General features: G+C 42.3%; 2 protein-coding genes across 5 annotated transcripts in view; one reads left to right on the forward strand and one right to left on the reverse strand.

The window, feature by feature from the left end:
* HPS5 (HPS5 biogenesis of lysosomal organelles complex 2 subunit 2) overlaps nucleotides 1-26658 on the reverse strand; it is a 62390-nt gene that overhangs the window by 21917 nt on the left and 13815 nt on the right. The window contains exon 2 of the mRNA XM_032187700.1: nucleotides 3685-3805. Within this exon, the coding sequence (XP_032043591.1) occupies nucleotides 3685-3719 (35 nt within the window). The 5' untranslated portion in view covers nucleotides 3720-3805. The remainder of the gene's footprint in view (nucleotides 1-3684; nucleotides 3806-26658) is intronic.
* On the forward strand, nucleotides 450-21623 carry GTF2H1 (general transcription factor IIH subunit 1). 4 transcript variants are annotated; one of them, XM_032187703.1, is made up of 15 exons: nucleotides 450-490; nucleotides 4106-4274; nucleotides 6089-6281; nucleotides 8709-8871; nucleotides 10472-10565; nucleotides 11281-11430; nucleotides 12458-12537; nucleotides 13284-13414; nucleotides 14579-14666; nucleotides 15627-15715; nucleotides 16590-16707; nucleotides 17520-17610; nucleotides 19059-19174; nucleotides 20030-20122; nucleotides 20740-21623. In XM_032187703.1, the coding sequence occupies exons 2-15, from the start codon at nucleotides 4121-4123 to the stop codon at nucleotides 20824-20826; spliced, it is 1647 nt and encodes a 548-aa protein (XP_032043594.1). In that variant the 5' UTR covers nucleotides 450-490; nucleotides 4106-4120; the 3' UTR covers nucleotides 20827-21623. The 4 variants fall into 4 exon arrangements, with proteins under 4 accessions (XP_032043594.1, XP_032043595.1, XP_032043596.1 ...); XM_032187704.1 differs by lacking the exon at nucleotides 450-490 and adding an exon at nucleotides 979-1020; XM_032187702.1 differs by lacking the exon at nucleotides 450-490 and adding an exon at nucleotides 2763-3460.

The raw sequence follows: 26658 nt of genomic DNA on the forward strand, positions 1-26658 counted from the left end.
CCCCCCCTCCCCCCGCGGCGGGCCGTTGCCGAGGGGAGGCCCCTCCCCCGCAGCGCCGCGCCGGGCGGCGCCGAGCTGGGAGCGGAGCGGCCGGGGCCCGCCGGGCCCGATGGCGGGGGACGAGCGGGAGCCGCGCCCCGCGGGGCCGGGTGACGGCGGGGACCGGGGAGGGCCGGGCGCGGCGGGGCGGGGGGGAGCGGCGGGGTGGGCGCGGCACCGGCGCCGCCGCCCCCCCTCCGGCCGCTCCCGTCATGGCGGCGGGGGAGGGGCCGTCACGTGAGCCGGGAGGAGAGCGGGAGGGGCGGCCACGTGACCGCCGGGCCCGCGCGGCGGCGGCCCGCTCCCCCGTCACGTGACGCGGCCTCCTCCCTCCCCCTCTCCTCCCCCCCTCTCCGCGGCGTGTTCCGGTCACGTGCCCGCCCCCCGCCCGCCCCATGGCCCCGGCAGCGGCGGCCCGACCCCCCCAGCGCCCGGCCGGCCCCCGCCCACGGTAAGCGCCTGGGGGCGGCGGGGCCGCATCGCGGGCACCGGGCCCTCGGGCGCCCTCCCGGCGTGGCCGCGGCCCGGCCCGGCCGGCGGGGAGCGTTAGGCCCGGGGGGCTCCGCCGGGACCGAGCCAGGGCGGCGGGAAGCCGGCGGGGGGCACAAAGGCGGGGGGGGCCCGGGGCAGGCCGGAGCGGCGGCGGCTGCGCCCCGAGGGAGCCGCGGCGGAGGTGACGGGGCGGTGGGGCCGCGCCTCGGCGGGCCGGCTGCCCGCTGGGACCGGCTGCTGGCCGCTAGCGCCGGCTGCCCGCCGGGACCGGCTGCCCGGCCCGCCCTGCGGCAGCGGAGAGCGAGCGGTGAGGCTGGCACAGCCCGGCTGCCGGCCCCTGCCCGCCGCTGGGTTAGCCAACGGGGTAAAGGTTCCCTCCGTGCCTGCTCAGCCGTCCCCGAGCCCCGCAGGAGGAGGCTGGAGCCGAGCGCTGGTAACGGAGGGCGCTCAGCGGGGCGTTACGAGGCAGGCTCCCGGCTGTGGGATCGGGTAAGAAGAGGCTCCCTGCGTTAAAGGCAAGAGAACCGTTAAAATGTGGTGGTGTTGCCAAAAAGCTGTGCTCGATTCCAAAAGCCGGTCAGGCCTTGGAATGGGTTGCCCAGAGAGGTGGTGGAGTCACCAGCCCTAGGGGTGTTCAAGGAAAGGTTGGAGGTGGTGATCAGGGACATGGCTTAGTGGGTGATACTGGTGGCAGGGGGAGGGTTGGACCAGCTGATCTTTGAGGGCTTTTCCAACCTTAGTGATTCTAAGATTCCCATAGAGCTGGGAGACGAGGGGTTAGTCATAGACAAGCAAAGAGGACCTTTTGTTTTGTTCTCTGCCAAGCTGAAGCTTCCTGATTGATCTTGCCAGTTGTAAATTGCAGCTGACATTGACATCCTCAAGACAGGCTTGATGGCAAAGTCATACCCCTGGGTTAAGGCCTACCCCTTTATCCAGATGCTTTTCAGAACTATCAGCCATCTCTTTAAAAGCTTTGTCACTACAGAATTTCAAATAAAATGTCTGGTTTTCCTATTCAAGAAGATGCTTAAATCAGATAAGTCTGTCTTCCAAAATCTGCAGTTGAACAACTCCAACACTGCTTCTTTTAGCAGCAGATTAAAGCTATCAGTCAAAGATGTAAAATATGAGATTTCCTCCCTAGGAATGGTGCAGTTGTTGCCTCTTTGAGCAGCAACATCATCATCTGCAGTACTGATTCCTGGAAGCTTCAGCAGAGTTGTTAAATATAGACGTCAGAATATTGGGGCAGGCGTGAGCAGATCATTGATGGCTCTCACCCTTCTTCATCGTAAGCCTTAAGTGTCAGAGAAAAGAGAAAGTGACTGGCTCCCTGCATGTGCATGGTGAGGATATCGCCTTCCCCTCTGCAGTCAGTAGTAGACCATCCTCACACTTTTCTAGCAGCTGGGCGAGATTTCTATTTTAGAATTTTGTACTTCTTGTAACAAGAGAAGCCATCTTGTTCTCGTTTGTGAAAGATGGTAACTTTTTTAAGTCCTGATTATTACCCTCTCTTACTCTTCCTGATGTATTGTTTAAAAGACAGCTCGGGGTTTTCTCCATTTTGGGTAATGCTTATTGTGCATATCACCCTACTGCCACCATAAATTACTGCATAAAAAAGGGAGCAGAGCAGTGACAAATAAGAATGGCAGCAAGCTCGTGCATTCGCTCTCCCAGAAGGTAGAATGAGCCACTTGTGGGATAATTGTGCATTCACAGATTGCACACTGCAGGGTACTGTGCTAGGAGCACTGCGTCTGTAAAGGAGAAGTTGCTAGCTGCTGATCCTTTCCCTCCGTAGTTAAAAGACTGCTTGTAGGTGGGTGAAATAGCATGGTTAAAAGCAAAGCAACTTGCATCAGAATGCCTGACTATGGAAACGCTTTCCTTTTCTTTCTGTTCAGAACAATTTCAATTCCTTTACATTGTGTGGTTTTGTCTCTACTGCATTTGATAATAATGATCTCAAAGGACTGTAAATTAACAAGGGGAGAAAAGCGTCAAAATCTGTAGTCTTGCGTATATTGAAGTTTCTGGTCTATTGGATTCTGTGGCTAGCTGCTTTTTTCCGGTAAGGATAAGGTGCTGATGAGAGACTACAGACCTGCAACAGGAAATTCTCCATAAAATGGTAGCGCAAATAGCACCAAAAGAGAATAATGCTGCTGGGGAGACTGTAATGGATTATGCTAGGAAACAGTCCTGAAATTACGCCATGCAGTTTTCCTTGAGAGAGCAGTATTAGCAGGGCTGCTCTGAATGTGGCACAGCATGTTCTAGCGGCTGCTGCAGTGGTGCTGATGTGAACCCCCACGTTCAGCTCAGCATCACTGAAGTCTTGGGCGAAGCCTTGGCTGAGTGACACGATAAATGAGCAAAGCTTAAGTGGAGAGCCCGTTTGCCATTGAATCTTCCCATACAGTGTTTTACTTAACGCATTTCAATGACGGGTTTTGACTTGCCGAAGGGAATGCTATCCTACTATTTAGATTGTCAGAGTAAGATCTCCTATCTTGCTGATGTCTTAAAAAAACAAACTATCTGAATTTCAATACTCAGAAGTGTCATTTTGTGATACTTATTAATGTGATAAGTGATGCAAATTGCTTTTTGAAGTTCGATGCAGACACCAGCAAACATTACTATAAAACACATAAAATACATGTATCACCTTTTGAAAATACTGTTCTATATATCAACAGAAAAGTTTGTGGTGTGCAAAACATAGCAATTGGACAGACTAAACATTTACAGCAAACAAACTAAACCTGGGATTTTTTGATAAGTGTGCAATCGTATGTTAACAAAATCTAGACATACTTATGGCATACATATTTTCTTGAGACATTTAAGGCTGTAGAGTGAACCTGAAAAGAGGAGGGATGGTGACTGCTGGGAAGATTACAGCATGTATCAAAAGGTTAGTCGATGAGAGACTAGTGAAAAAATTCCCATTCTTTTGAAGCAGGTTTAATACAGTCCAGTTCCTCTGAGGGATGGGGATAGGAGACTAGACAGCTGGGACCAAGTGTACCAAATATCGTTCAAGCCTTGGGCAAAAATCACGACAGTAGGAACAGGACTATAACTGGACTGTTATCTTTAGTGCAGAGGAGAACTGAAAATCCTTGTTTTTTCACATACCTTGTATCCCTCCGTCTTGTGAAATGATTTAGCATCTGCTGTTCGTACTGAAGAAGGGAAATGCTGCCAAATGCCAGAGGAGATCTGGAATTTGTGTTCCTTGTGTAGCTTTGGTTTTCTTCTGAGCTTGAAAAAACAGTAAAGAAACATTAAAATAGGAGAACTTGGTTATCGGTTTAAGATGTGCAGGTCTTTTATGGGAGCACGAGGAGTCTCAGCAATATAATTAGGTGCATTATTTAAGTAGCTCGCGCTGTTTTGTCTAAATAAATTTGCTAACTGCATTGTCACAGGGGAGCATGTCTATCTGCAATAGTTCAAAAATGATGTAGGCATTAATGAGTAAATGTGGGTTGTAATACCTTGACAGGAATAGAAAGAGGTAAGTGATGATGATAATCAACTCTGCTCTTTTTAATAGTTCCTTGTAGCCACAATGGCGACATCATCTGAAGAAGTGTTACTGATAGTAAAGAAGGTACGTCAGAAGAAGCAGGATGGGGCTCTCTACCTTATGGCTGAAAGGATAGCATGGGCACCTGAAGGCAAAGACCGCTTCACAGTCAGCCATATGTATGCAGACATAAAATGTAAGTGAAGACTTTTCCTATTCCAGTAAGTGGTGTTTCAAGAAATGTTTAAATACAATCCAAAGCTTATTTGCTATAAAACACTGGTAGATAATTCAGGAAGGTTGCAAGGGTCTGGGGCTTTGGCTAGGCTATTCTGTGTAGCAGCAGTGATCAGGTCCATGGTACATGCTTAACGGTTGATAAAGTACGTAATTGTAGAACTTCTGTACTCTTCAGATATTTGTTACACTGCGCTCTATTAACTTTTGAAAAAAATCTGCAATAAATCAAACAAATTATCTATGCCATATGCTTGTGAAGGGAAGGGTGGGAGGAGGATTGAGGAAGAGTATAGGATTTTCAGGGTCTAACACAGAAGCTATCTGGCATATCATCTGTTAAACTATGCATCTAAAGCTGTTCCAGTTTTCATATAAAGTGAACCTCGCTGTTTTATTTTCATCCAACAGACCACAACTTCACAAGTGCTAGCTTCTGTAGTTTGGCCTGACTGTAATGTACCCAATAAGTGTTTGCTGCTGCAATAGCAGAGTACTTGCAAGTCAAAACTGAACAGGAAACGTCTATACTATGCTGCCTTTCTGGCTCCAATTAGTACTTGTGTTCCATGTGTTGTAATGCCAAAAAAATAATTTTAAAATGTTGTATGCATCACTTGGTTAAGCTTTAGCAATTACTGCTGTCAGAAGTCACATACAAGTACTGCAGCATGATCAGAAGTGTGTGTGATGAATGAAAACTAATTGCTGTTTTCTGAATTACAAATGTGACCAGAAGTTTAAAAGGTCTGTTCACTTACCTTCAATTTTGTGAAGGTTTTATCCAGCCATTTAGCTTATACACACTTAAGCAGCTTACATATAATGACTTACATGCCTGTACACTTTAATAACTTGGATGAGTGGCGCTTTTTTGTCTTTTCAAAATTGAAGTGGGATAAGAAATTTGTAAGAAAGATCATGATTTAGGTTGACCTTTGGTTCCTGTCTCCAAGTTGCATTGGAGAAAGGGGCCAAGATTGGAAGTTAGGTGGGTGCCATTTGCAGGGCTATGGTGAAGTCAGTATAACAAAACAACCCATAAATGTAATTGTTTACTGTCCATAAAACTTACTTGTTCTAGCCTCTGCTCCCTCTGGTTACAAGAAGCAGGAGTTAGCTTTTTCCTATGAGTCATTAGGGTGTAGTAGCACCTTGGAGGCACTGGGGATCACCTTTGGGGAGTACTGTGGCTAACTGTGCTTACAGCACGCCGTTTGAAACCAGCATACTTTTGCTGTCAACATCCTGTAACCCCACCCTGCATCTGCTTTCTTACTACTCTTCTGTGGGAGCTGGCCCAGCTGGAAAAACAGAAGGGGGGTTACTTTTCAGTGGCTTGGTTCCTTGGCGTGGCCTGCTGCACAAACGCTAGCACTGGTGCAAGAGAGACTGTGGGAAGAAGGGGCAAGGGTGAAATGACAAGGCTGTACCTTTCAGCAGCCTCCTGGACTTGTACCAGGTTGAAGTCTCCAGGTTGTGAAAATCTACTTCACAGGAGTTTGCTAACAGAGAATGTAGTGAATACCAAGCTGAATCTGGGCTCCTGAGCTGTGGCTGAAGGATACTGGGTTTTGGAGAGGACACGGTGCAGCATTCCAAATAATTTAAGGGGAGGACTCTGTTCTACTTGCATGGTTGGAGTTCACATGTAGGATAATGACATTTAATTGGATGATGTGGATAACTGCTTATAACCAAATACTCTAGGGTAGACAGTTTCTTATATAAGCTTACTGTCTGTTGCTAATTAATGCTCTCTGTCTAATCTAGGCCAGAAAATCAGTCCAGAAGGTAAAGCTAAGATTCAGCTTCAGCTAGTATTGCATGCAGGGGACACAACCAACTTTCACTTCTCCAATGAAAGCACAGCAGTGAAGGAGCGAGATGCTGTTAAGGATCTTCTTCAACAACTGTTGCCCAAATTCAAAAGGAAAGCTAATAAAGAACTTGAGGAGAAAAACAGGTAAAGAGAAAGGATTCTGAAAGCTGTTTTTATTTGTTTTTTAAGTCTTGTCTAACTTGTGTTATATTGCAACATTGTTTGTGATGTTGCGTTTGTAAAAATCTCTCCACTTTCAATTTAGAGGCAGTTCCTCAGGACTTATATAACTCTAACATGTTGAGACTGTGCTTGTGTTCTCAGTGACACATTCTTGAGGTGTAAAGGCAGCCAGCCCAGCTGCTACCCAGTCTTTGTTACCTATCGCTGTGAGATGAAAGCATCCAACTAGCAGTCTGTCTCTTTAGTGTGCTTAAGTACATAAGTACCAGTGAGAAAAGCTGCCTGAAAGATTTTTTTTTTCCAGAAGTTCTCACCTTCCTTGATTTGTGCTTGTTTTTTTCCTCCCTGCCCGCTCCTGCCAAATATTCTTTCCTGTTTTTCATATATACTATACTAAATTACTCTATTTTTTCATACATCTCACTTGACATGTAGTAGTTTTGTTATTTGGCACACAGGATGTTTATTCTGAAAAGAATTTAGAGAAGAGTTTCAGGAACTAAGTCCTTCTTTAAAAGGGCTTTTAAGATATGCTTCTTTTTCTACAAAACATTTGTTTTAAAGCAGCCTTTGTGGTCTTAGGGCACACTTCTCTGTGACTCCCCAGATGAGTTTCAGTAGCATCTCCTGTGAATCCTATATCTGCTAGCTTTCCTTTTCAAAGACTGTTGTAGCTTTGAACTTACCTAACTTAAAGGTAGACTGTATATTTTTTAACCAAAAAACAAGAATACTACTTTACTGGGCAGATTAGATCTTTACAAAGGGATTTCCCAAACAGGCAAGAGTCCTTGAGCTGGTGCTCTGACAAATCTGAGATGGACTATTTTCAGTACTGCAGTGACAGCTAGACACTACAGCGGTGCAGGCTACTTTGGCACTGTTACCATACTGGTTTCTTTACGCTGTTTCTTCATTTCTAACAGTAACACCACCAAGTAGGTGGACAGTCTTAGCTCTCAATCTTTGTAGCCGTAAATGGAGTTCTACAGTACTATGCTATGTGGCATTAATAGCTTTTCTAGTTACAGAAAACTAGAATCAGAAAAGACAGAATCTTTAGAACAGACTGTTCTGGTCTGTTCTTTTAACAATTAAAGTTCAAGACCAGTGATGGGGCTTCACTAGCCTAATTTGGAACAGATGAGGCCGAAAAGTATAGCCTATTCTGGTGCAGTACTTCATCCAGAGTCCTTGTGGCATTCCTCTGCTTATTGATACTTGGGGTGAGGTATGTACCAAAATTCCACGATTAAATGAGCTATTTCGAAGTAACAGACTATTTCCTGCTGCACTAATTAGTGGTCATGGCCACTAATACATATCCAATTATTTCTCTTACAAATAAAAAATAACCTTGGTAAGAAAACATACTAGCAATGTCCTGTCCCAAAAGGTTACCACTTATATCTCATCATACTTTGTCCTCAGAGCTGCTGCAGACTTTGGTTCAGTCCAAATTGCAATCTATCCACGCTCTTCCCTAGACTGTGTACTATGTATTCACAAGACAGCTCCTTTTTTTGTTCACAACCAAGACCCTGAGGAATATGCTTAAGGTTGCTGAGGTTATTGGCTGCTTGTCTGCGTGCATGTGTGGTTCCCAGCAGGTAACCTAGTGTGAGCTTCTAATTGGTATACAGCTGCATGAAAAAGAGAACATGAAATAACTGAAGTTTCTGGTGCATACCTTTCCTGTATTGTGGACAGTAAGGGTACTTGCTTGATATTTGGTTTCTAACTTCTGTAAACATTACTTCCTGGTGGAGGTAATGACACCGAATGTTTCTGCAGCACTAGCACTGCATGCAGTAGTTAAGTGGTGAAGGTCCTACTGTCACCAACAGAAATGTAAATGAACAAAAATCTCAAGATCATGTGTGTTTTAAGGTATCTTAAAACATGCATATTTTGTTATCTGTACTCTTGCACTAAAGTAGAGACCTGTAACTACAAAATTTTAAGATTTTATACAAGAATTGGATGGTGCCCAAATCCCCTTTTTCTACTATGAGACTTTGGTAATGGTAGTTCAGGAAGAGTCAGTGTGCTTTTGCAGTTCACGAGACTAGTCTTGGGCATGCAAAGGCACAAAAGCTTCACAGAGTATGTAAGGACAAGACATTAATCCCATATTAATGTTCTCCTAGGCTTTACTGTTTTCTAGCGTTTAATGCTATTCCTTCAAGGTTTTTTTAAGCCCTTCATTCTTTTGAGACAAGTATCGTTATTGAGGTTGGTTATTTACACAATCTTATTAAGAAATACACAGCATTTTTTGAAAGAAGAGTTAGTTTCTGCTCCTTTTGTGAACTCATGTTAGTTATGGAAATCCTAGTGATTTATTCTTCAGCATTTCAATTGTATTCAATACATTCTTTTTACCAGAATGCTGCAAGAAGATCCTGTTTTGTTTCAGCTCTATAAAGACCTTGTTGTGAGCCAAGTAATCAGTGCTGAAGAATTCTGGGCCAACCGTTTAAGCCTGAATGCAGGGGATAATTCTGCAGCACCTAGTAAGCAGGATGTGGGCATCTCTGCAGCATTTCTGGTATGTTGAACCTCTAATTTAAAACATTTTAGAGCAAACAAATTGGGGAAAGATTTCTGCTCTTATACTTTATTCCCACATACTTGAATGTTCTTCTTTCTCTGTTTGTTAAAATATTGCAAGTGTAAAGGGGAGAAAAAAAAAGTAGGTTTTGTGCAAATCTGCAACCTCAATTCTGTCGATTTAAGATGCTCAGATTGAACTTAACCTTAAAGTGGCAATAGGCAGATGCTCTTCATACTGCTGCTTTGTCTTCCATGTAACAGAAAAAACGATTAACTTAGTCACTAGATTATAGTGTATTAATGCAATTAATTAATGCAATAAAAGAGTGTCTGTTGCAATCCATGTGCATAAATGAAGCCGCGAAGACACCCACACAAAGCAGTCTTATTCCTTCCCTGTGTTTGTTTTTCTAAACTGGTACATGCTTTCAGCTAGCCAAAGAACAACTTGTACATCTGAAAGCTTGTTTTATCTCTTTCCCCAACTTTCAGTTATGTTATCCCTTCATAAGATCTCAATGCTTTTGTAATCTGAATGCAATCTAAAAGTAATGTAGGTACAATCTTCAGATTCCTTCCACAGAGACATGTTTTTACTTCTGCAACAAAGCTCATACAGATTATGATTTTCTAGCTGGAATCCCGTTTTTACCTTTGTATGACTGTTTGCACATACTAAAGGTTTGGGAGGGAAAGAGGAGATGGGAATTGTTTGCTGGCTTACCTGCTATACAAATGCTCATTTTCCCTTTATAAATATCTGAATCAGTTAAATGAATTTGTTTTCATTTTCTGTCACTGCACTATTATTACACCTTAACAAAAAAAAGTGAAGCTTTCTTAAAGTAACTGATTGTTACTTTAATAACCAGTTTGTGTACGCTGCATTTGTGAAGAAGAAATCTCTAGGTATTTGTGTTCTCATGCAAGTTAAAATAACTGTCTGGCTCTGTTCAGAATGAGTGCTTCTCTAGAAACTAGGTAGTATTAAAAACTAGAATTTAAGCGTACAGGAAAAGGAAGAAAAGGCAGCGTATGCTTTCCTCGGTCACCGAGAATCTGACTCTGCTTGATGCAGAGCTTCCTAAAAAGATTACTGAACTGTAACTCGCAAGTTCTGACCAAGGCTTACAGTCAGTTTTTAAATGCAATGTTACTTATCACTTATACTGAGATGCTTTTAGTGCTTAAGAAAATAAGGTGTGACAGCCATAAGTTATCACTGATCCTTCACTAGCTGAATACTTGAATGAACACCAGAAGATTGGGCACGTACAGTAAACATGTCTTTTCTTACTTTGGAAGAAGGTTATATTAAACTAAGCATATCTCCCTTGACTGGTCTTTTTCATCTTCTAAAATCTACAGTCTACTTCTTGAATCAAGAGTGGCAAGTATAATAAACTAATTAATGCATGCTCTTTTATTTACCACTCCAAAAATAGCTATTTATGATCAAATATGCCACGCATTACTGGAGGAAGATGATTATCTGCAGCAGAATTTGACATAGTTATGCCTTTTTTTTTCCTTCTCCATTAACAGAGGGAATTCAGACTTAAACTGTTTCTCCTCCCTGTATGCTTTTTTTTTAGGCTGATGTACGGCCTCAAACAGATGGTTGCAATGGTCTGAGGTACAATTTGACTTCAGATATCATCGAATCCATATTTCGAACATATCCTGCAGGTAAGAATCGTGCTTTGCATTACAAATACATTCATTTAAGATTTGTTTACTATCATTTTACTCCAGGAAGGCTACATTGCAAGCCTGAGCCTGTAAGTATAAAGGACTGTATCTTCAGTCTCTTTGGATGATTTTCCCTGTCTTATTTCCTTAATTTGAGAAGGGATGGAAGGAAGTATGTGCTAAGACATGCTTTTGAAATTAAAACCTGATTTCATTAGATGAAAGAATTTCGACTTGTTGCACTGACTTTTTTTTAATTCTAAGTAGATACTTGGCTGCCGTAATACGCCCTTACTGATCATTCTTTTTTTTCCCTCCACAATACTACCTTTACAGGAGGGCAAGAGACAGTTTTCCATCCTTCCCTTTCACTATGCTGAACCCTGGCAAGGGTTCCTTTTGGCTCTAGGTTAAAAATGCTAGATCCATCCTGAGAATAACTAGAATTCTGGTAAATAAGACTTCGTGTGTGTGTAATTCAGTTTAGAATATTCTGGTTTCTGTGATGTACATTTCTTTTCAGAGCACTAGGTAGTATTGCAAGGCATAGAAGAGTTTGCTGGTGTTTAACTACTGCAATCCCTTACATTTAACTGGCACCAATGGTGATAGCACTAGACAGAAAGGAAGGAACGAAGCAAGGAATTTGTAATGTAAAGTGCTGTATTAGGATTTGCAGAATACTTTGTAATCGTTACTTGCTTGTTTGCAGTAAAAATGAAATATGCAGAAAATGTTCCACATAACATGACAGAGAGGGAATTCTGGACACGATTTTTTCAGTCTCATTATTTCCATCGGGACAGACTCAATACAGGCTCAAAAGACCTCTTTGCAGAATGTGCCAAACTGGATGAAAAAGGTAAGTTTTCTTTTTCTGCAATAGGCTGTTAACTTAGCAGTATTATAGAGCACAAATCAAGAGGTATGGCTAGTGAATTTTGCAAAACTCAAGTCAGAGTTCTCATATGTCCATCTATTGGATGTCTTATTTGTCAAACTGTGAGAGGTAGAGATGGACATTGGAAGTTGTCTATAGCTTTATTATTCTTAGGCCATCTGATAGCAAAAGTATTCCTTGAAACAAATGGGGAAGTGCTAGTACTAGAAATACCCTTTATCACAACTCAGGCAACAATAAATCAATTCCAAAAATAAGTGATCATGATGATATACTTATGCTCTGCCATCAGTTACTATGGAATAACTTATTTTACATAAGCCTTCATTTCATGCTGTGTGCACAACTTAGAGCAGGTACAGCTTTTGTAGTAGGATCAGTTTTTCACAGACAAATGTGGATCCTGTTACCTGTTCTGTCAGTCGTTTTAATAGAAGCTTAAGTCAGATGATATTTAAGATTTCATATTAAACATTTCTGTATGATTACAAACCTACCTTGAATGTGAAGAGATAGGATCATTTAACACCATTCCTTGGTGCATGTTCTGTCTAGTGAATACATTCTATTAGGAACTCACAACCCTTCACAAGTAAAAGCTATCACCAGATACAAACTACCGTTCTACCCAAGACAGTCCAGCAATACAGTGCCAAAATGAGAAGAAACAAAACTAAGGCCTTCCAGTCCCCACTAATACAACTACTATTAAATGCATCCTCTTTTTTACATATAGAACAGTGTTCAGTTATGTGTAGAAGTTGAAAGCTGCTGTAATTAGTAGGCTGCTCTTTTACAATAATATTCCAAATTTATGGTTTATTTTCAAGGGAACTTTTGAAAAGGGTTAGAAGTTCTAGTTGTAGTGATATTTGGGCATCTGCAGAACCTTTGGCCTTTCCTTGAAGATTAAATACAGTGTCATAATCCCATAATTATTTCTGTTTTTCTGTGTGGCTTTTTTTTTATGGTCTTTTCTTTCATACAGGGTTAAAAACAATGGTATCTCAAGGAGTAAAAAACCCTCTGATAGATTTAACAGCTTTGGAAGATAAAACGTTAGATGAAGTAAGTACTTGGCAAAAATACAAAAAAAGAAACAATTCATTTAAGGGGAAAGGAGATCTTTCTTCTGTTGAAATTAGTACAAATGCTTGTTCTAAGACAGGTCACTTACTAGGCTGCTGTGCTTGTTGAGTACTCAACATTTACACCAATTATATGTGTGTAAAGAACTGGAGCCTGTGCTCAGATGCCGGCCTTAGTGTGCTGGGTATAAAGCCAGACTTCTTTTTTTTAAAGAGGAATTACTTCGCTTTGCCTTCAGCCACCTGGTAACTGGGGAAGGCCGCCAGCTTTAAGGCTTGAGGTTTTTCGAATTCCCAGTGCTATCACATCCTCCTGACAGGTGTCATTTAGCCTGCAGGCTGTTGGTGTTCTACAAGAAGTTAAAAAGAGGTCAGTAACACAATTGCTAGTTCTTACTTGCCATCCGTGCCTGTCTGTTTAGTACAGGTAATATTTTTTTTTTTAAAGCTACTCCTGTATATACAACAGATCAAGGTGTCTTACAAAATTACTTGTTCAAGACTTTTTTCCTGACACCTCTAAATGTTCAAGCATTTGGAGTTTTTTCAGAGCGCATGTGGGTGATGGTGGGAGGGAAGGTAAGAAAACACTGCTTTAGATGATAATGCAGTATCGCCTGGTGAAATTGCAAGGAAGTGGCACACAGGCTTCCTGACTCAATGGAAAACACAGAATGGTCCTTCTGGCTTCGAGAGAGGAGGTAACTAGTGTTATTTTCTTTGTAGGGCTATGGTGTTGCTCCTGTGGCCTCTACATCAAATGCCTCAAAATCTGCTAGAGAAAGTAGCAATGCTGCCATTATAAAACGCTTTAATCATCATAGTGCCATGGTCCTTGCAGCTGGCCTCAAAAAACAGTAAGTTTAAATGTTGCCTAAAAGCTAAATTTTGTTGCATACTTTGAGGAATTTCCAAAAGGAAAATACATCTGCAGTTCCTCATCCAGCCTCTTTTTATGAATGAACTATTAGGTTCTAGAAACAAAAGTATTATTAGGTTCCATTTTACTTCATACACTTTTTTTCAGAGCTGTCTGAGATGATAAATGCTATTTTTAGCTGGATCGCTACCATACAAATCAGATAAAGAAAAGGAAAGGATGTTTCAGCCTTAGCTCTCTAACCCTGCTGAAGGCTGCAGAAGTATTACTGTTTGCTGTGCGGGTGGGGAAGTCTGGTACAGGAAGTTTCTATTGCCTGCCTTCCAGGAGTGGGCCTGTTGGGGCTTCCTATAGCAGGTTGCATGGGAAGAGGTAAAAGCAGAAGCAGAAGAACAGTGTGACTTGGGTAAACCATGTTAAAGGTTTACCCAGTGCAGCACCGTGTCCCTGACCATGCCTTAAAGGTATCGGCTAGTTACATATATTTGTAGTGGAAAAACTCATTTGAAGAGGAATGAAATGGGTTTGATATGAGCTCTGTTGTACAACTGGTTTATAGACAACCACCTAAGCAACAGATTATTACTGTACTGAAATCCTACAGGCCTTACCTGTGAGAGATCTTATTTAAATCATTTCTTCTGCATGGCTGAGCTCCCTTTCGTTGTTCTTGTCTCACCCAGAATGAGCAGTGGGCCTCAGATAACGTTCTGGGTATCTGTTTCTGTTCCTCAGTTCAGAGTGAGACAAGACAGTAGCTCTCCTTCTGTAACAGTACTATTTCAGGGGTCCCATACCTCTGCTAATACAAGATTGGCCTCAGCATGTATGCAAAGTATTTGTTTTGCATGATTTTGCTGTGTCCCATTTGCATTGTGGTCATGCTACTATTTCTGCAGAGAGGCAGAAGTACCCTTCCCTGCTGTTGAATTTCCCCCTTGACAAACAGGGTTATTTGAGGAGTTGGTTCCTTTTGTCTAGATCAACTTCTATAAGTTAAGACATGGGGGGGGGAGGGGAAGCTGGTGTACAGTATGAAAACGCATATAGAACTGCAATAGATGTATTTACCTTGTTTCTAGCACATACTTAAAATTTCCTTTGAGGTGGATTCTTTTTAATGCTGTTTCTCTATTTTAAGAGAAGCACAAAATGACCATTACAGTGAGACCAGCAGTACGGATGGAAACTCCAGGGATTCAGATTTCTTTCAACCACCAATGAAAAAGGTATAAAGCTAGCTGATGCGATTCCAAATGAAAGGAATTGGATGCTGTCTCTTAAAACAACACTGAAGGTTCATTATGTGTTTTAGAAGCATCTAAAACGATAGTTAAGTTAGCTTTGCTTAAAAGTATAGAGAAAAACAATTGAGGGCCAGTGAAAAGCTTTGTGCGTGGAGCATGCCTGTTAGTAAACATGAATGAACTACACCTGGAAGTGCTGTAAAAGTACTGTAACTGCTACAAAACTTAACTGAATACTCCTTGCTAGAGTTGACAGCCAAAATAGAAAATGCCAACCTGACCCAAAACCGGTGTATGTTGTGAGAAAAGGGTGTAAAATACTCGAGTTTTTAAATGTTGCAGTGGTCAAAAGCTTTGACTTTCCTGAAAGCTGTAGGCTTTTACTGAGGAAGTAAATAGACCAGGACAAGAACAAATGTGACAATGAGAAGAATGATAAAGTAGCATGAGAGTCAGAGCCTACAAAGGAGAACTACACCTGTGGTGTTACCCATGCTGAAAAAGTCTGTCACCACTGTGGTGGCACCTCTCAGCATGAATGCTCTACCCAATATCTTGGGGAACTGTTAGGGTGTTAGTCCTATACTCCTGTACTCCAGCCATTACAGTATTACTGTTTTTGTTAATCTGGAGATAGCTGGACTTAAGTAGAGAGAACAAAGAATGATGTATGTATAACAGAATAATTTCTCAGGTGTCAGGGACTGTGAGTTTTGGTCAGAATCTATAGAAAAAGCAGTAGTTTGCAAACTGCGCGTTTAAAACGGTACTGGGCATACCTCCCTTAGGAGGATAGACACAAACCATTCCAGTCAATTTTGTTTTCATTAAGGTGTTAGTAGCCCTTTCACACAAACTCGGTTAAGTAAGAGAAAAAAGGCAGTAAATGTGCCAAATTGTGCTCTAATTAGTGAAGTGTAAAATTCTTTGGTTTATTTTTAGGTGAAACTACAGGAGTCCATTGAATATGAAGATTTAGCAACGAATAATAGCATTAAAACTATTGCACTAAACTTAAAGAAATCTGACAGGTAAGTTAACAAAATATGCTGGGCTATTTCAGCATATTCTATCTAGCAGGTCTCATCATAGCCTGCACACAGTCAGCTGATTTAGTTTCCACTGTGCCGCAATGAAGTGTGTTTAGGCTAAATTTAGAAGCAAAATATGAATTCCTGCATAAACCAACTTCCAAGCAATTTCCATTTAAATTTGTAGTTTGAATTTACCTTGCTTCTCAGCTCGTTAAGCCTCTGTAAACCTACTAGGAGGGCTTTGACATAATTTCTATGAAAATCTTAACAGGCTTATTTTAAAGGTTCAGCACTTTGTTGCAGCTCAGTGGAAAAACGTATGTAGCATGTGTTCGTAGACAATTCCTAGCAAAGTCCTCTCCCGGGGAAAGAAGTGCTGTTGTGATAGTTTGGACTGGCCACTGGTCTTGTATTTTTCTAGTAGTAGTTTTTTAGACTCTTGAGTTTAAGAACCATAGAAGTAACTTTAAAGAAGGAGTGATACCACTGGAAGGAGAACAGATCCAAATGTGTGTGTAGCTTCATTTAGCTGAGGTTCAAATAAAAGCAGTGTGAATTCCTCCATTCTGATGATATTCCCAGAACTGAGCAAAATAGGTGGTACAGGTAGCTTTTTATTGGTAGAATGATGCTCACAGATTCAACAATAGAAACATCTTACTTTGTCACCATACCATCTCTAACCCAACCTCTTGGCAATATATATGCTTTTCATGCCAACAAACAGTATTTAGATAGGAGTCAACAGTTGCAAAGTCTAAAAAGTCTAAAAATAAAAAAGTCTAAAATTGCAAACATATGAATGAATGTCTAACGAATTTTTTCCATTTTTTTACCAACACTCCTATTAATATACTTTTCTCTCTCACAGGTATTATCATGGTCCAACTCCAATTCAATCACAGCAATATGCAACCAGTCAGGATATAATTAGTTCTTTTAATAGTATTAGGCAAGAAATGGAAGCATATGTACCCAAACTAACTCAGGTATGGAAGAATTTTTAGCGAAATTCCCTTCCTAATGTTAACATCTTACTTTCTGTCTCTTGGCTACTGGAATTTTAACTCATCAGCCTAAACTTAATTTACAACTTCAGGTGATACCTTTTCAGCTATTGTGTTTAAAATATAAACACCAAAAACAATAAGAAAAAAAAAAGACAGTTGAAGCTTTGCTGATACTCAGTTATATTCTACCATTAACATATTGTTCTGAAGAAATAGCAAAGGCATAAAATAGTAAAGCAGGACAGTCATGCAACATGAATACTGGCAAATATTATTGATCCCACCCTCTGAAACTTAGGATATTGTGGTGTTAGGAGGTTGTAGTAAGCAGGCATGTAACTGAATCGGTCTTTTGCCCCAAAATGCATTTAGGTAGGATCTGTTTTTAAGTATGGGCTGCAGAGAAGCTCGCTTTTAACAGCATGAGGATAGTATGGCCATCTCACCAGCCAGTTTCTGAACTACCCTTCTTAAATTTGGCCATAAGAAAAGGGGTCACAACTGTGAATGTGTCACATCTCTGTATTGTAAGGATTATCCTGTAGTAGTAGCTGTGCAGCCAGTTCACATACTAGGTAAAGGAAAGGTTTGTTGGGTCATAATTGGAAAGCTTTCATTGAAAACATGAGCTAACAAAGCCACCTCACTTAATTCTTCAGTACAGCAAACTCTTCATCAGAGCTTCCACTGCATCTTCCCAACTATATCTACAATTAGATTTCTTATACAATTTACTTTAAAGACACGTTGGAGAAAATGGTCTGAAATAATTGTAACCTCTTTCTCTTCAGGTTCTTTCAAGTGGTGATGCTACTAGCACTATTGCAGTCCTGTCACCTGGAGGAGCACTTATGCAGGGTGGAACACAGCAAGCCATAAACCGTAAGCACTTAGGATGTATAGTACTTCAATCACATTTTACTCCTTTTTAAAGCAGCTTACTGTTTTATCTCTCTCTTAGAATATATTACACTGATAAAGGAAATTCTGGAAACTTGTAGCTGGAGTAAGACTGGTTATGGCAACAAGAAATAAAACAACCCAGGCACCCTATGAGGGCGGCGCTGGCTGTACCAGTGCTGCAGCAAGTGAATGAGAACTTTACAGAGGAAGTGATAAAGGATGCACCTGATACTAAGTCGTCATACAGTTAATGGGTTTGCTTGCTCAGCATTCTTAATTTGTATTATTTCCTGTATTTTAGAAAATAAGAGGCATAGTCTGGGAGAGCTCTAAAGAAGTGTGTTCTAGGTAATTGTTTGGAACTAGTTTTTTCGCAGCCTGCATTTAAGATCCACAGCTCCCTGTGAAGGATGTTTTTCTTGTGGACTACAAGGGCAAACAGGCAACCCCTCCTTCTCCCATCTCCATTCAACTGCTCTATTTCCTGTTGTCACATTCGTGCCAGCTTGAGTTCCCTTCCCTTTAGTCTTGCAGCAGATGAATCCCTGTTCTCACAAGGCAGGGTTTAGTATAGTTCTCTAGTTCACATTTTCTACTTGATCTGAAGGACAGCAGAGACTATTCGGTCTGTTGAAAAAGTTTGAATTTCTATTGGTCAGAAAGGAGTCAGCAAGCCAGTAACAAGGCTTTCTCGCCCATTCCAACTGCCAGACTGGGTGCTCCCTTTCATCAAGCCTAACCACCTTCTTAATAGCCTCATCCTCAAGTTTGTTATATACTGTTCAAGTGACTAGTCCTGCAATTCTCAGTGACAGGCTGTGCTTTTTATCCCTGCTGTTTACAGTTGTGGTGCCCTCCCCGTTCTTGAACAGTGTAGCTATTTTTTTCTTTAAGGCACTGCTGGGGAGGAAGTTCCTTGTTCCTGCCTAAACTTCTTGTCTTCCATGTGCCCTATCACTGACAGGTGCTGTGACTATTCTCACTGCCCATGTAACAGTGGTGAAAGTTAGAAGTTACATTAGCTTGCAGTATTCACCACATGCCTCACAGCCCATTTTTGCACTGGGCTTTGAACAGAACAAGGCTCTGGTCCCAGAAACAGTCAGTACTATACCACTGTAACAATAGTAATTATTTCTAATTATTACTTCTAATTTTGGATTAAAGCACAGTGTCCATTGTTAGCCTGGCTATAGATCTGCCTCAATATTATGAGTTTCCATGCATAGCCATAAATAAGCAGCTGACCTGATCTAATGCCACTGATAGGCTTACTTCAGGTGTGAGGCAGCTCAGAGTTCCCTCCCAGCCAACCTTTCTGTCATTCTACTAAGAAATGTATATTGCTAAGCTTCTTGTTAGCCTAACATACTCATTTTACATATGTTAATTTTGAGTGAAGTGACAAAGCCTTTTTCCCGTTGCAGAGATGGTGCCAAATGACGTTCAGTCTGAACTAAAACACTTGTATGTGGCAGTAGGGGAACTGCTACGACACTTCTGGTCCTGCTTTCCAGTTAATACGCCATTCCTAGAAGAAAAGGTAAGGTGGATCCTTCCTATTGTGGCCATGGTTAAGACATGGCCAGATCATGGTTTAAAATGACCATCATTGACTTGAAACACAGAACTAATACACATGCTTTAAGCCAGTGCTTACTCATCCCTAGAACTGAAGTTCACAGAACACTATAAAATGGGACTTTTTCAGCAACTTGGTGCTACTGGCTAAAATCATGCTTATCCCTGCAGGCCTCTTAACCCCCTTCAGGAACACTTCCTGTGCTCTAGTTTCCAACAGAATGGTCAGCTGTTTTCCAGCTGCAGATTTATCACTGTCAGTTTAACACACACAAACTATAGACCCTCTTTCCCAACTGTAAGACCTAATGTCTGCAACAATGTTTACAAGGAAGTTTTCCTTATCCTTCTATCCATTGAAAACCACTCAGCTTCAAAACACGCACTGCTTTTTAGAACGGAGCTGCCTTAATGAAGGGATGTGTGGCTATAACCAGGTAGGATTGTTACGATTTTTCTGTTGCCATTCTCAACCTCTGACCTCATATGGATCACAGAGAAAAACTTGCATTCAGCCATCTTAGATTTTCTGCTGCAAAATGTGGCCTGAAAAAAAACACCATACAGCCTTTGCACGAAGAAGAAAAAAATGTTTTGGTTAATATCTATAGAATTTGCTGACCAAGTAATAGTAATCACCTTGCCACCACAGTGGATTTTCAGGCATGTTGTACTCAAAAATAAAACATGCTTTAAGTTAAAGATGTGTTAGGAGTTTTTCCTTCCTCAAACTGTACACACTTAAAGCATCCCTCAGAATGAGTTATGAAGTGTTCTGTGCAAGCAATTAGAACATTGGCTTCTGTCTCTCTCTCAGGTTGTGAAAATGAGGAGCAACTTGGAAAGATTTCAGGTGACGAAGCTCTGCCCATTCCAAGAAAAGATTCGGAGACAGTATTTAAGCACAAATGTAAGGGAAAAATATTCTTAACTTTAATTACATAAGGTGCATATTAATAATGTGAATCGCAATTATCAAAGGATGGTGGCTCTGTTATCCTATGTCATTTTAAGTCTTATTACAGAAGAAATTGGTAGAGGGGAAATTAGGTACAGAGTTAGGTATGTCTTTTCTCCTTGACTCTCCCTGGCTACCTTGCTGAATGACAACAAACTTGTCAAGAGCTGTAACTTTGGAAATTGCTCAAGTGAGACAACAGAAAAGGGACAAGTTATGGTTCACTTTCTACTTTCATCATGAAGTAGAACTTGAGCTACTTCAGAGTAATCTCCCACCATATCAGACTTTAAGTGGTTATAGACTAAATACCGGAACAAACAGTAGAACCAAGTGTCACATCCCTAGGACCTGCTTAGCTTAGTAGCTCTCTGAACTGCTACCTCTGCAGTTAGCATAGAGCTTCTAGGTCCTTTCTCTCCTCATCTGGCACACCTCCTTGATCTTGGTGAGATGACTCAGAGTGAATGAAAGGAATAATCCAACTGAGCATCTCTTTGATCAAAGGCAGGGGAGGGGATCTATTTTGTGGTAGCTGAGACTTTTTTTTTCTCTTCTTAATCTTTCAGTTGATAAGTCATATAGAAGAGATGCTGCAGACGGCCTACAATAAATTCCATACATGGCAGTCCCGCCGTATGCTGAAGAAGACGTGAAAATGCATGCTGTACAGGTTTGAGAGCAAAATCTGCAATAGGTATAGGAATACAACCTAGCACATGTGCAGATCTTATAGTTGTTGCAGGAAGACCTGCAAGCTGTGGACTTCTGGAAATGATGCTAACTGAACTTGCACATTTTTTTTGAAAAAGGAACTGAGATTAAACTTGAAAACTAGGGAGAAAAACAAGGAAGAACCAAAACAGAAGAGCTGAGGCGCAAAAATATTTAAAAGACACTGTTTACTGCAGTTACTCAGGAACTGCTTATGATTTGCATAAAGAGCTGCTTTCAGAAATAAAAAATTTAAAGAGGGTGTATTAATAAAATCTGTTTTTCTGTCTAATTTTTTTAAGAAATGTATGGCACAGGGTAGAAATCAAAAGTTTTTCTTCACTGGATTCTGACATTTTATTGAATTCTGTTTATACTTTCTGCAACCGTTTAACAATGATATTATAAAATATAGCAGAGACTGGTTTTGCTTCAAACATTTGGGAGAGTGTAGCTGTCAGAAGACAAGCTTCTGCCATATATTTTCCCCACCAATTGGAAGCAAGAGGCATTGCACTGAAAGCTGTCTATGGTCTGGGGTCCCTGAAGGCACATGGGGGCAAACTTTTGCCTGAAGTCTTGGATTTTTATGCAGAATTTTTTCAGCCATCAGTTTTGCATGTTTTCCTTTGAGTGCAAGCGTGTGCTACTGCAATCTTTTTTTAAGGTGGCATTTGTTCTGAGGAGAGAATGCATTTTTAAAAATGAAGTTAAATAAAGTTTCTTACAAAAGCAGTCATTTATTTTCAATTTAGACTTTTTTATTATTTCTTCCCTTAAATCTGTTTTCCTTCACTCTTCCCGTTTGACTGTTACACTATTTTTGGCGAATTGATAATCATTGCAAAGAGAAAAATGTGTTATTTACACAGTGTCCGTAGCTATTGGGAATCTGTGCCATACTTTGTTCCAAATAGAACTAAGTTCACCATTTCAGACCAACTTGTCTTGTATTAAATGTGACTTAAATGCAAAGTAAATCTGTTTTCTATGATAATATGCAGTTCAATGACATCCTTGTATTTTGTTGTCATCTTGACTGTACTAAGGCCCAGAATGGGCTACTGAGCTTTTTTACTTCTGACTAAATGTGACTGTTAGATATAGGAGGCATTTACTACAGAGACAAATCAGTGGCTATACTTATTCAAAGGAAGCACAGCAGTGTTCTGTAAGGCAGAAGAAATTCCCATTAGCCAGCACGATGGCTTAATACTAGGTTTTGCCACCACTGGTATGACATTAAAACATTATAGTATGATTCCAGGTGGAAAACTCCTGTAAATTCCTTCAGCAGAAGAGATGTATTTGTACAGCCAAGTCTGTGCTTGTTCTGTGCTGCTGCTCCATTTATGCAAGAAGGGGTTTTCTTTAACCAATGCGTGGAAGCCAGCAGCTTCTGTATATCCAGTGTTCTTGGATTTTTGTATTATGCTGCCATTTTGATAAAAGCTGAGTTTCAGTTAAACATCACTGTCCTCACCCAAATTCTGTTTGGAAATGTATGCTTATTGTTAAGCCTAGTTTCCCTGTCTGCTTTTGCAGATAGATGCATGATACCTGCTCTGTGATGTTAATGTGGTTTGCTACAAGAAGTGACTGGGCTCAGCAAGAGGGACGTTTTTTTTTGGCAGGGTAAAAGCTTCACTAGACATATACAGATAGACATACAGCATTAGTGGGAAGAGGCGCACATCTTGTCAAAAGTTGCCTCTTGTGATAAACAGTTTCTCTAAAATCTAGGCATAGGGTATGGCTTTACTAAGTCTAATACTCTTAAGTGCAGACAGCTCCCAGAAAGCAAGTGCAGTTTCGCTCTGCCCCACTCCAAAGCATTCACTCTAGTAATTCTGTGGCCAAGTTTCAACTATTTAGAGAAAGCTATAATGGCTTTCATCACATCAGAGGCCTAGCTTCAAGAAAATCTGATTGATATTCTGTGCCTGAAGCTATAAACAACACGTGAGTATTAGACCGCACTGAGGCTTTGCAATAATCATTTCCTTTCAAAAGTCATAAATCAGAATTTGGAATACGGAACTAAATCTTCAATTTGATTCAGTATTTAGGATTCCTGGAACACTGGACAAAGTGCTTAGCAGAGGATAAAAAGTTTCAGTGCATTGCAAGATTTCACAGTTCAAAGGACTGTTTGCAATCATTGTGGGGGGTGGTATTGCTATAGCTTTAAGTTATTGGTGCGATATCAGGCTATCAATTACTTAATTACTAGAACTAGGGGGAAGAGAAGGAGGAGGATGCTAAATTCAATAGTTTTGCCTAGAGACTGTACAGGCAAGGCTGCTATGCACTTCATATTGCTTTTTCAGGTATTGTGGCAATAAGGCACAGGCCCCTCCTACAGTAAGGGAGGTCAACTAAATATTTTCTCCTACGTTTTATTCCCCCTTTCTGTAGCATGGTCCAAAACCCAGATTCATTCCTTAAGTTTTGAAACGGAATCATCATGCATTATATTACTATTGGAATCTTTATACTGACTTGTATTTTTAATGAGAATTCATAAAACTTGTATCATTGGCATTGATCTAAGATTTGTAGAATAAACCCTACTGAATTCTAAAGTCTTTTCTCTAGTGCTTAGGCTGTGTATTTTCTGACATTCAATCAAATCCCAACCAGTCTGTACAGGTCTAAAATAAAAGAAGGCGGTATTTAGTGCTAGCTTAGCTGGCCCCTCACGCAGGGTTACAATACAGTTACTGTTAAATTCTTTCATTTTTAGGGGTTGAAAACTTTTTCTGCTATGTGGGGAGTTCACAGCATCACTGGTACTACTGTGCCCCTGTTCCTGCTCATATGAAAGCCAGTTTAAGTCTCCATGGATTAATACTTAGCTTGTTCCATACACTGATAGAGCAGCTGCTGTTCCAGGAGAACTGCACAGGCTGCTTTGTCAGCCATTCAAATCCGAGCTTTGCTAGTAATGGAGACAGGATATCTTCAAGCAGATATTAACACAAGTCTGGCTCAGCTTATTTGCAGCCAGGGAATTTCAGCAGATGAAAATTCTTAGATAAACCACAAAAAAGGCTGGGCCATTTCTCACAACTGGAGCTCCAGCACAGGCCAGGAGGGGAAGCTGCATTGTTCCAGTGGGGCCATTCCTACAAGCAGTTACCTGCATGCTTGTAGTTCTTAAGACTGTCATCTTCAACTTTGCAGTGTGACAAAGCATGATGTGACTTACTCCCCATCCCCTTGTTTAAGGTGTTTTTACAGCTGCAAGGATTTTCCTGTATTTACACTAACTACATCCTTAACAACACTTCAGGTTAGAAGTTGTGCTGGCTACAAAGCTTACCTTTGCCAAAGCTCCTATCAAACACTTGCTTTATCCAGAAAGTCACTGTGTAACCAGGGGAGGCAACAGCCAGAAAGTGTAAAATTCATTATCCATCCTGTCTCTCTCTCAAGGGAAAAACTTACTCAACATCGCTGCTACCTGCAGGCAGCACCCTAAGTGGATTTGGAGCCTTTGTATTGCAACAGTTTCAGAGCATGAGATGCAAAATTTTTTACTTGTTCTCAGGCTCTCTCTTACCCCCCAGCAAGAGCTGCACCGTCTAAACAAAACACAGAAGTTCCGTTCCTAAAGGCAATGAGACATCACTGGTCATCTATGGAGGTGCTCCTCCAAAAACCACAATAACTAATGGCAGATGCGCTGCTGTGGTAGAGTTATAGAAGCCTGGGGAACCATGAAGTCACCTAATCCAATCTCCTCCATCTTTTTCAAGCCACTGCGCTTCCCCTCAACTTCTTTCAAACACATTATCCCCCACAAGATATCCAAGTGCTTGTCTGAAATGCTGCAAGCAAGGGAATTCACCACGCTCCTCGCTAACCTCCTAAATAGAAAACACCACACCAGGGCTCTTCTGGGCTCCTGTGTGCAGTGGAAGAGGTGAGAAGCAAGGTAGGTGCTGGCAGCAGCTCAGGCTAACAGAGCTGAGCCCAGCACTAGCAGAGCCTGGGCACCTCCCTGCCTGCAGCCCGGGGCCATGGGCACCCTGCAGGCAGCCACAGCTCATTGAGCACAGGGGCCAGCACGTTCACATCCCCATGCCCTACAAGAGACAGGGCCAGTTCAGCCCTGTTCTGCCCTCAGGGCAAGTTTAAGGTCACTGCTGGGCTGCCGAATGCCACAGCAGTTAGGGCAGTGATGCAAAAGATGACTTGAACACAGCTGGGGCTCTTTGTTGGCATTTTCCCAGCCCACATGCCCTCAGCTGCTGCCTTTCCCACACAATAACCATCTTCGTCCTCTCCAAACCCCTCTGTCAACCAAAGACCCCACATCCTTCATTCTGGTAAAGCCTGACTGCTCCACTAGTTCAGCTGTCAGAGTATGCTCAAGGGAAATACTGGCCTGGAGTTGAGCAGACCCTGTCCTCCCTGCCTGCTAAGGTCCCCTTTAACAAGACTGTTTTGTTACTTTCTCACCCACAGCCCTCACAAACCCCAAATTAAATCTGGAGCTTTCAAAGGCAGTCCCCTGCCAAAAAAAAAAAAAACAAAAAACTGATCCTGAACCCAGTTTTGTCCTCTAGAGTGCCCACATCTGCAGAGCCCCATTCAAGACATGTCACCTGCTTGCAGTTACCAAGTTCCTGCACCCTGCAGTGTCCTCAGAGCACCGCAGCCATCACCTCACTGCCACGCGCTGCCTTCCTGGAGTGAGCTCTGGCCCTTTGAGCCATCACACACAACGGCCCCATCCCTTTGCCACAGCCATGCCTTCTCCACACCTCGACATTGTGCCCAAATATTCACTCATGCCCAAGCACCTTATAGCTTGGAAATCCCAGTGGATACCCCCTGCGATCCCTGGCAGTCTGGGATTCAGCCACCAACACAGCCTCCATGCGCCCACGGGTGTGCATTTCAGCCCCAAAACCATAAGGGAAAGTGTCTGCTCTCAGCAGCACTCATACCCTGTCTTTTCTGCCCTACAACGACCAGTCCTCATCAGCTCAACAGGACTGCATGTTTCAGAGAAAAAGGGAAGGGATCTGAGCATACCAAGCTTGTGCTTCTGCTAAACAGACAAGACTCAAACAGCTTCTTTTACTCCAGGAAGCGGCCACACATCAGCAGGGGGGTAGGGGCAGGAGCTGCCCCTTCCCAGGTACTGCTCAAGGAGCAGTGGCCTCAGGTGGGATCGACAGCCCGACAGCCAGGTGCATCACAGCAGCATGCTCACCTCCCTGACCTAACCTGCCGCCTTCCCCATCCCCAGCTGACGGGCAGACCCAGATAAGAGGGTGTTGATAACGACTTGGTCGGACATGTGACCTCTCCTGTGATCAGAACTGACAACTCTGATGCAACAGCCCCGCAGCACCCACTTCCCGGTGAGCGCTCCCCCCGTTTCTACCTTTGCCCCACTTCTGCAGATAAGAAGTTCGGGAAATAAGCGCCGAGCTGTAAAGTCACCTGCTTCCCAACTGACAAGCCCTGAGCCCAGGCATGGCCGAGCCGTGGGCCCTGCCTGCTGCTGCGCTGGCACCGTGCTCCCCACCCCTCACTGCCCCGAGCTGATCCCCAAACGGAGCAGCAGGGGACCAGGAAGGACGCAGGCATCAGCCTGGTTGTTTTCTCTGGGTGTGCACTCAGTGGGGGCAAAGATTGCACGGGCTGAACCAGATAGCCCAGCCGGAAAGTACCAAGCACCCTGTTTTGCACAAACAGGCCACACAAAGCATCCCAGTATAAAGAACACTTTACAGCAGCGTGGCACCCAGGTGCCC

This window comes from Aythya fuligula, chromosome 5 (genome assembly GCF_009819795.1).
Source record: "Aythya fuligula isolate bAytFul2 chromosome 5, bAytFul2.pri, whole genome shotgun sequence".
NCBI lineage: Eukaryota > Metazoa > Chordata > Aves > Anseriformes > Anatidae > Aythya > Aythya fuligula.

What these genes read in the sequence shown, in the direction of transcription:
- GTF2H1 (XM_032187702.1), top strand. An exon ending in GCATCTCTGCAGCATTTCTG is followed by an intron (nt 8,872 to 10,471) that starts GTATGTTGAACC and finishes CTTTTTTTTTAG; the next exon opens with GCTGATGTACGGCCTCAAAC. An exon ending in ATTTCGAACATATCCTGCAG is followed by an intron (nt 10,566 to 11,280) that starts GTAAGAATCGTG and finishes GCTTGTTTGCAG; the next exon opens with TAAAAATGAAATATGCAGAA.